A 10,484-nucleotide genomic window follows, 5' to 3' on the forward strand; every position below is an offset into this window, starting at 1 on the left:
TTAGAATCAACTCAAAGGTACCTAACAACAGCATCATTAAATGTTCTAAGGCGGTGGTTCTCAACCTCCCTAATGCCGCGACCCTTTAATACAGTTCCTCATGTGGTGGTGACCCCCCCCAACCATAAAATTATTTTCGTTCCTACTTCATAACTGTCATTTTGCTACTGTGATGAATTGGGCGACCCCTGTCAAAGGGTCGTTTGGCCCCCAAAGGGGTTGCGACCCACAGGTTGAGAATTGCTGTTCTAAGTAAACCTGATAAGCAATAAGTCTTCAAATATACTAGACAATATTAAAACATTTGAAACAAAATCTGTCAGGCAACTAAGACTACATTGAACATGAACTTTTTAAAGTAATAATTTAGCAATAATAATGATCATTATTGTTATTGCTTCTTGTTCTACTATTTTTAATAATAAAAGAAGTCTTACACAGTATCTCTTTACACTTTAACAAATACATAGTATGTAAAATTAAAATCTCAGGCTAGTAGCAGCTTCTAAGGCATCAAAAACACTTATTCAACTCTGTACTATCTTTGGTTATTTTCCATACATCCAATCCTGAAAAAGATAAATGAATTCACAAAACTAAAATTAGATACCTTTTATCTATATTGAAATTAGTATTATGTAAGCACAGTAAATTATTGAACTTTCCATAAAATCAGAAAGTGAAATATACAGAAAAGGTGTCATGATAAAAGATATGTATTATACTCAAAATCACGAATCAAACCAACATAGATTTCAACCTTTAGGAAAGGATCAAAGCTAGCAAAAAAATATATATTGCAACTAGTTTATCAAAACGCTGAAAAATATCAAGAGGTATAATCATTACAAAGAAACATTCAGTCCATTGAGCTTGCAGCATTTTTTAATCCAGAAATGCAGTAAATATAAATATGTTAAACAACTGTTCATCTTGCTAGTTTACGATCCCTTTCAGTTATTTTTGGCAAGATGCCAGAGGCGCTGTCAACGAGCGCAATGCAAGACGCTGCATCTGCAGGTGCGCAATATGCAGCCCCTCGGGTCTTCGAGTAGACGTAGGGTTAAAACGTAGGCTTGCTCATGTATTCCTCCATTGTCTACAACGGAACAAACAGCATGGTTAAAACAATGTCCCCTAACCTGCCTCCCCCAGCAGGTGTGAAATCATCACCATCATTCATTCCTTTTTTGATATAATGGAAAAGAGGTTTTCAAAAATACATCTGAAAACGAATCTTCACATGCTAATCCAGAAAAGTCGATACAACTTATATCCACATATAGATATGGCTAGAACTAAGTAACGTTTAACTGAGAAAATGCCAAGTTTGACCACTACATGAATGTCTGATCAGAGGGAATCTAGGTCGGGGCGTTCTACTTCCATAAAGAGTTATCGTCTTGGAAGCTCACAGGGGGCAGTTGTCCTCTGTCCTCTGGGGTCCCTTTCAGCTGGAACTGACTCGATGGCAGTGAATGGGTGTGCGAGTGACAATCAATCGCCAAGACAGCACCGCTGACCTGAACTTGTGGCACTTGCAGTGTCGTTTGCGTATGTTATGGGGAACATTTAATTTTGCTTATTGCCAAGAGTTAGAGGAAAAAGGAACCATCCTTACGAATTTCTATCAAATGTTTTGAGAAAGATTTCCTACAAAGTATACAGATTCGTTTTATCCTCCTCCTCATCAGATGGTGAGATACCAAGTTTGCTGATATGCCATCAGCCAGAGCTTTTCTTCCCAACACCTTTGGCTTTCTTAATCTTTCCAGAGCTGACAGTGACAGGCAGAGGTGACAGCTACGACAGTATTACAAGCCCAGAGAAGATGGAGGGGCTTTATCTTGCATGCTCTTCTCACCAAACATGTATATTCCGCATAACACCTGGGGCCTTAAGTAGGGAAAGGGGGGTGGGGGGCCAGAAGCTCAAAGGTGCACAGAAGTATCATTTTGTAATGCCCCCTGCCCCTGTCATGTGAGCCACCCCGAGGGCCCGCAGCAGTACTCCAACCCCGTCTCAGCCTAAAGCCCATAGGAAGGGATTGACTTGTGTCCACCGGGAATGACACTGCGCCAAACAGGCCAAAGCCACCAAGACTGCTGGGGGGATACTAGAAACTGCAGTTGTCACGTCATCTCAGGCTCCTGGTCATCTTATGTATAATCAGACAAAAGACTGCCTAGCCCTGTGGTGGCTCCTGGGTCAGTCCATCTCACTGAGTGCTTCCTGCATTGCCACGGAGCCCCTAATTACCTGGAGTGAAAACAACATGGAGGCCACCTCTCACCTCCTCTGACTGCACAAGGTGGATGTACGAATGAAGATCTGCATCCAAAGCCCGACGCTGATCCGAACGATGTCACACAAGTCTCCCCTCTCCAACCTTCTTACCATTTCTGGCAAGAGCTGCCAGTCCCACAGCAGCCTCTACATCTCTGCTTGGTTCAATCATTTGTTACAGTGGCCAACCAGCACTCACAGGCAATGATCATGATGGTGGAGTTTACAATCTAAGATCAGAAACGACTCAGGATACAGTTTCTCAATCAAGACAAGCCCCTTCTCAGCAGAGCCCACAGTGCCGGCTTTCTCTGGCCCGTGGCCCTGTCACCTGTCCCCTGCTCAAGCAAATGTTACAGAGCTCCTTTGGCTCTGATGATGAGGTGCCAGGGGTACCCTCCTCTACCAGCAAAGTCAAACCGAAAGGCACTCAGCTTTCTGGCTCTGTGGGCTTCGCAGCCATACTGCAGTAAGCTATCCACTCCCCTTGGTGGGCCACAAGCACCTCACAGCTGTCTAGGCACACCCAGTTATTTGTTGGGCGTGACAAAGACGATAGAGCGAGAAAAGCCATTAAGTAATTTACTTCCACAACAAGCATGGGGTCCTTTTCTAGCAATTGATCTTTCCTGATGACGTGGCCAAGCCAGAGGGCCCCAGTCCCACCACCCTCGCCTCTCAGCAGTGCTGTAGCCATGCTTCTTCTCAGACTGGGTTGTCTGTGTACAGTGTATTGAGTCTTCCTTGCCAGCACGTCCTTGTTCCCCATCCAGCTTTTGCATGCATACAGAACTAGGATTAGAGATGGAGTTTCCTCTTTTACACCACCTCTATTTAGAATTCCAGTGCTCCTCTCCTGAAAATAATTGTACTCCATCACTATATTTCCTTACCAAGCACTTCTGTGTCTTGAACGAGCGTTGGCCAAGAGAGGCCCATCCCCTAAGACCTCTGCTCCTTCCGATGCTGCCAATGTCTTTCAATGTGCAGAGGCAGCACTCTGGCAGGCTGACACCATGCTTCGTAAAGCAGAGGGTCCGTGAAAAAGTGGAAAGATTCTCAACAAGATGGACTGACACAGCATCTTCAACGACGGGCGCAGACCATGTCAATTACCCGGATGGTGCAGGACCAGGCAGTGGTTTGTACTGTCCTACACAGAGGTCCCCCGGAATCAGACACAACTTGGCAGCCCCCAACAATCAGTGTCTTGGCCAGGGCCCAACCACGTTTTGTGGAGCCTGCATAGCCTTACAAATACCAAAGCAGGTACAAACAGGATTAATGAGTGAGAAGATAAATCACAGCAGATTGCAAAAATTGTTAAGGTGAAACTATATCCCTCAAAGCAATTGTATACTATTTCCATCAGGTAAGTGCCTGGCACCCTTCCCTGTTGTTTCAGTGACATGTAAAGCTGTATATTTTACCAAAAAACACCCGATCATGGGTGGGGCCACTGTGGAGTCCCCTCTGCAGCCTTAGAAGAGACCCGGGCCAGTCAAAAGCCTTGATGGTGACATATTACAAGCTTCACGGTTCTTTGGCCTCCGTTACTGACACAGCCTCACATCCCCAATGACTCAGTCTTTGAAACACTGCACCAGCTGCCCTCTCAGGTGGGACTCAGCTTGCACAAACCAGGAACGTGTGACCGGCAGTGTCCTGAGCATACGGTTCGAACAGAGGTTTAAAGCTGGCACAACCTGAAGAGATCTGTCCTAGCCTTTCCCAAGGCCCAAACCTGCATACTGGCACATTTCCTGTGATGCCCCTAACCCCACCATTTTGTGTGCACTTGAACTCTGTGTTCTCAATCCCTTCTATATATTTTTTTGATTTGGCTATTCACAGGGTTTATGCTTTTAAGGGTGACAGTGCTGGGGTAAACTTAGCAGTTTTGCGTGCACCTACACAAACACTTAAGAGGTATCCATTGCTTGGCTAAGGACGTATCTAGTTGGCCCTCCCTTAAAGGGCTTTCTTATTTTTGTGGTCAAAATCGCTTCTATTTGCTGCCCCCACTGGTAATCCTCGGAATTGCAACCTCTAGCAGGGCAGTTAATGAGGAAGACCTTCAACAATGGCTGCATTGATGAAATCAAACATAGGGACGATTGTGAGGATGGTGTGGGAGGAGGAATTGTTCTGTTCTGTTGTATATAGGTTCCCTGACAGCAACTAACAACCTCCATAGTCCCCAAGCAGCCACTGAGCTGATTCCAACTCAGAGTGACCCTATAAGACAGAGTTGGGTTTCGAAGACTGTACATCTTGCTGAGCAGGGGCGGCCTCATCTCTCTCTTCCTTGCGGGGCTAGTGGGTGCACGCGGCTGGCTTGGCAGTCAATGCACCGATGCACAAGCCACCAGGGCTTTTTTTCCCTGTGGTTACCGATTACAGTCAAATTTCTTTTTCTTTCTAATATCCTTTTCTATCATTATCCATCTGTCTTACTCATAGTCATAAAACAGTGTGCTTTCTAAAGCCTGTTCCAACCAGCTACAGCATTTCTTTCTTTCTAAAATGATCAACTTTCAGGCACATTCGGAGCCCAGTCTTCCACACTCAGAATGATCCCCTGGACCATCAGAATGATCTCTGGGCAGCTGGAAATTCAAGTCTCTGCTTCTTCTCACTAAAGGGCAGGTTTTTTAGTTTAAGAAACAGGCTCGGCAGGGGTAAGGAAGGAATCCCAGGGGCCTACTTCAACATTTCTGGGTATTCTGGAAATCAAGGCCATGGCACAAAGGCTTCCCTTAACCTGCAGGAACTCTAAATGTGCGTTGAAACCCAGAAGTCCGAAATAAAATGGTCTGTGCTGTATGCAGTTGTATCGCTTGCCTCTAACCACTCTAAACTTCCCTAAAGCAGAGAGATGTACAAGGTCCATTTTTCAACCGGTCCCATAAACGTGCAGTGACTTTGCTGGAGCGGATAACAGAGCCTGAGAGACCACGAGGGACATTCTTTTTCCATGTGGCAAGTTCTGTTAACACAGCAAGAGAGATGGAGAGGGCAGCCGTGGCACTGTCTGCTAAGTTCAAGGACACAGACTAAATGGGAGGGTCTCCTGGGGCCTACCCATCAGGCCTTCCCACTCAATCACCGGGACTTGAAATGCCAATTAGCGCAGACCCTACCTGAGAGCAAGGACTCCCTTGAAGTAGCGCTGCCTCCCAGATTCACATAGAAGTAGGACCGCTGTGGACACTGGATAGGCTCTTTAGAATTCCCTCCCCTACTGAGGAGAATTCGGATAACCCAGCTGTGTCTTGGCCCCAATTCAAGGAGCTTTTAATTGCACAAAAGTGCCAAAGATCCTGTTCAAAGTGAATTTCTGCTGTGAGAAGATTCTACAGCAAGGGCTCTGAGAGAAGAATTATAAATAACGTACACACACCTCCCTCTCTCTCTCACACACGCACACCTATTTTAACTGAGACTGAATGGGTAAAGCTGCTGTGTAAGATTCCAGGATTCTTCAAGTACTCTGAAAACGTCCCACCCTGTGGCATCTGCTGCGAGCCAAGTGAACCCCGGAAAGTTGCAATGAGTGATGTTCCTCTCATCGGATACACAGATTCAGAGGGGACTGACCGATGCCGACATCCTTCTCAGCAGCCACTCCCCCAAGCACCAGTTCCCTTAGGAAGCAGAGCCGCCGGCTCAAAGATGAACCGAAAGTGTGGTAGAAAATCATGTCTAGTGTCGACTTAAGTTGCACCGTGACATCTCTCTCACTTCTCAAAGTAGAAGAATGCCATTTAGCAACCCTGTTGAACAGACACTTTGTCCACTTTGAGAGCCTCCAGTCCGGTTATGATGACAATACCCCCAGTTGCTCTTGAGTCCGCTTTGACTCGGACCCAAGGTGACCTGTGGGGTCAGGGTAGAGCTATGTTCTCTGGGGTTTTCCAACAGCTGGCTTGGCTGAAGCAGCTTTTCCAGGCCCTTTTACAAGGTACCTCTGGGTGAAGGCTCACCGCCCGCAGATCAACAACCAACTACACGAACTATTTGCCCGACACCCAGGGAGTCCAGCCTAAACATGGGAGGCGGGCCCAGCTCACGACGTCATGGCCAGAAGTGCTCTAAAGTGGTAAGTGTTGGATGGACCCCAAGCCCTCAGGGGCCCAGCCTTGCACTGAGCTGGTCAGGCGCCCTCTTTGCAAGGGTAAAGGTCAGGGGGGTGCATAACTTTGCTTCACAGTATCCCAGGGGTTGACTAGACTAGCTAAGTTCTTTTTTCCCATCTGGAACGAATCGGGCTGTTTTAATAGGCAGTCCCATTGCCTTTTGTGTAAGACTCATGTCAAGAGTAGGCCCAAATCAGTGCCTCAGGGTCCACTTCTCCCTTGGCAAGAAAGCCACAGTTGTTCCCCATTTATGGATGCACACACGGCATCCCCAGGAGGAGAAGGCAATTTTAATTAAAATGATAAATGCCATCTTCCATAAGACAGCACTAAGATACCTTCCAAATGAAATCACCGAGTGCAGCTCTTCGCCCTTCTCGGGGCCACACGGCACTCATCACCAAGGTCTTCTTGCACATCGCATAAAGTCATTCTTTAAATGACAGCGCCAAGCTTTTGATAGCACTGCTGATAGTGAAGAACACCACCAACAGTGAAGAGCAAAGACTCTGGTCCCTGGTAGCCTGGGTTCATATCCCTACCACACACTTACTAGCACTGTGATGCTGGGCAGGTCATTTAGCCTCTGCATGACTTGGTTTACTGGCCTGTAAAACAAAGGTCATCCTACTGCCGGCCTCTTACACATGGTCATGAGAGTTTCAAGCACTAGACGTTGTTGAGAGCTGTGCTGCCTGCTGTACAGTAAGTACACAATACCCGAGGGCCAGTCAATTACCATGGATGGTGACCGATCCACCCCCGTGCCACCCTGCCCCCCCACCCCCCACCCCACCCCTGAATAAAACCTCATTTCAAAGGGTTCTCAGTGGCTGATTTCTTTCTAGGCCTTTTCTCCAGGGCACCTCTGGGTGCACTCCAACCTCCAGCCTCATCACCCAGTGGGTTTAAGTCCTTGGTGGTGTAGTGGGTTAAGCGGTGAGCCCCTTACCTCAAGGTCAGTGGTTCAAACACATCACTCTCCACGGGATAAATAGGAGACGATCTGTTGCCGTAAAGACTTTAAGTCTGGGAAACCCAAAGAGGCCACTGTACTCTAGCCTACGCCGTTGCTATGAGTCCAAATCAATTCAGTGGCCGTGGGTTTGCTTTAGGTTTGTTTCTTCTTCTTCGTTCTTTGAGGGTCGGCTGATTCTGAACCCGTGTAAGGCAGAAGCCCCGCACAGAAGGAAAACGCAAATGTTTGGTGTGAAAATGAGATGAGAGAGAAGTGGTGAGACTGGACCTTGTGAACCATGGAAGACTTGTAAGATCTAGACCAAGCTTATTTGGCCCACCACCCTGTTTTCTGAAAAACAGGGGGGGGCCCTGGAAATTAAAAACTTTGTATGATAGCCCATAAACTAAGATAAAGTGTAGGCATCTGCTATATTTGTGGCCACTCTGAATCCTTCCAGCACCATCAAGGGGGTGAAATCACCCACTTTGGGAAACATTGATCTAGATAAACTGGCTCTCACTGTGTTATAAACATCACTCTCCCTTCCCCCCACCCCCTCACCTCCCCGCCTCATACCATGGGCCGTCAACCTGGCACCAACCTCCTGTAACATATCAGAGTCTTCTATGGCTGTCACAGCCGATTGCTTGGAGGTTTCCTGAACTTCTCCGCCTATGATAAACTCGTCCAGGATGAAATACGCTCTCACTGTGTTATAAACATCACTCTCCCTTCCCCCCACCCCCTCACCTCCCCCCCTCATACCATGGGCCGTCAACCTGGCACCAACCTCCTGTAACATATCTGAGTCTTCTATGGCTGTCACAGCCGATTGCTTGGAGGTTTCCTGAACTTCTCCGCCTATGATAAACTCGTCCAGGATGAAATACGCCTTCTCAAAATTAAAGATGATATCCAGCTCACACACCTGGTAGGAAAAAAAACCGGTGTTGTGATCAACTTGCAGAAGCATCAGGGGAAACACCTACCAGGATCTGGAGCGGTTTCCACAGATGCACCCTGGTGGCAACCGACAGGTCAGACCACGAGGAGGGGGCGAGAAGAGACAGGAAGGGAGGCTGACAGGGGACAGTAAGCACAGAACAGAAGGGAAGAAGAACGCGCTGACCTTGTGGGGATTGCAACCAAGGTCACAATGCAAAACAGGGATGGATGATGGAATGGAAAACCAATTTGCACTGCAAACTTCCAAGTAAATAACAACAAAAAAGTGTTCAATGTAAAAATACAACGCACTGTCAGAAAGCAGTAGGAACATATTCCAACAAAGAGTTGATTTTTATGATATAAAAAAAACTCAGTCCATAAGAGATGTTTTTGAATAACACAGAGTAGAAAAACTGGCCAAAGGTATTCAAGAATGTCTGCAAAAGAAAATGTCAGCAGCAGATAACATGGCCCTGGGACAAAGGGTCTGGCAGGTGAGACACGGGGGTGGGGGGTGGGGGTGTCAGATTTTTCGCTGTTTCCCTTTAAGGACTTTTTGAATTTTGAACCAAGGCATGTACTGCTTTCTTCTTTTCTGTTGCTTTGTTTGTTTGTTTGTTTAGAATTTCTTAAATTCTTGAGCTTCTATTTTGCAGTATTTATGACAAAGAAAAGATAGGACAATGCAAATAACCATATATGACAGATGATCTTAAATTGAAAGTCATAGATACAAAATGAAAACAAACCATGACAACAACAATGAGAAGGCGTTATCTAAGCTCAAGGGAGAAAGAAGAAAACAAGTGATTCCAGGCCTTTAGTAAAAGTAAAACCACACTGGATTCTAGCTCAACACATCCTTAGAAAATACTATTGACATTGTGGCAAGAAATTAGAGGCTTGGAGCAGGAGTGGAATCAGGTGGCTCAGCTCCTATTTCTCTCAGCTCCATGAAAGCCATGCCCGGCTCTATTTCAGACTCAAAGTCAGGGCACTTCCCTTTTTCTCTTTTTTCCAGTAGTTTCTCCTAGAAATCTTGGCTCCCCGTTTTGAGACTCTCTCAGACGCTCTTCAGAGCCCTGTTAGCTTAATGGTGATCATTTTCCGCCACGAATCTCTTAGACCACTGGTTCTCAAATGTTGGTGTGTGTCAGAATCACCCAGAATGCTCCTCACCACTCTGCTCCACCCTGGAGTTTGACTGACAAGGTGTGGGTAAAACCTGAGAAGCACAGGCACCAACCAAAGCAGAGCCCGAGAGATGTTGTTTAAACACAAGTGGCCAGACCTTGCTCCATAATCCAAAGGAGGCTCGTTTTCAATTCTTCAACAGATGATCATGCAGAGTCGCATGACCATCTTCCTTTCCACTCATTCCTCGGTTCACTGAACCCTAACTCCCCTTTCCAGATCCTCGCCACCCAACTGGCCCACTCTCTGAACAGACGGTGGGTGGCCTGGTGACGGAGAGTTTCAGTCCTCGCCTTCGTTTGGGCTCAGCGTCACTCGATCGTCTTCACCAACCTCTCTTTCTCCCACTTGAACAGTATCTCCTCCCTTGACTGGTCACACCAATTCCTGCCCATTCTTCTCCTGTCTCTTGAATGATTCCATCTCTTGTGATAATTTCCCTCCTCAACCCCACACTTATTTAGGAAGGCTTCACAGAGTGCTTGGATTACTTTGAGCTGAAATCCACTCGATAGCAGTCAATTTGGCACCTTTTGATTTATTTTGGTGGGACATATCAACCAACCAACTGACCGACTGACCAACTGACTGATCTCTGAAGCAGATGATTGACATTCTGGGGACCCACCCTCTTAAATGTTGGTGCCCCCCCTAAAAGAGCCACTCCTCTTTTCAATACAAACGGGAGTACTTTTTTTAAAATGTGGAAATTAGATCTTTATTCAAGTACTCCCTCAATATAAGAACACTTTGTTCTAATAACCAAGCATTCTGTGATGCCCACCTTCCTGATACGATCCCTGAAGACAAAATGGATGCATAAGCAAATGTGGTGAAGAAAGCTGATGGTGTCCAGCTATCAAAAGATACAGCATCTGGGGTCTTAAAGGCTTCAAGATAAACAAGCAGCCATATAGCTGAGAAGCAACCAAGCCCACATGGAAGAAGCACACCAG

The 10,484-nt window shown here is 46.5% G+C and overlaps 1 protein-coding gene across 1 annotated transcript in view; it reads right to left on the reverse strand.

Annotated features, from left to right (window-relative positions):
* Positions 1–607: 607 nt before the first annotated feature.
* Positions 608–10,484, reverse strand: part of AP1S3 (adaptor related protein complex 1 subunit sigma 3) — a 131,521-nt gene continuing 121,644 nt past the window's right edge. Inside the window, exons 5-7 of the mRNA XM_045294225.1 lie at positions 8,234–8,314; positions 7,963–8,044; positions 608–1,099 (exon numbers count right to left, since the gene is read on the reverse strand). Of these exons, the coding sequence (XP_045150160.1) occupies positions 987–1,099; positions 7,963–8,044; positions 8,234–8,314 (276 nt within the window). The 3' untranslated portion in view covers positions 608–986. The remainder of the gene's footprint in view (positions 1,100–7,962; positions 8,045–8,233; positions 8,315–10,484) is intronic.

Source organism: Echinops telfairi, unplaced genomic scaffold (assembly GCF_000313985.2).
Source record: "Echinops telfairi isolate 266 unplaced genomic scaffold, ASM31398v2 ScPeMD7_3;HRSCAF=10, whole genome shotgun sequence".
Lineage (NCBI taxonomy): Eukaryota > Metazoa > Chordata > Mammalia > Afrosoricida > Tenrecidae > Echinops > Echinops telfairi.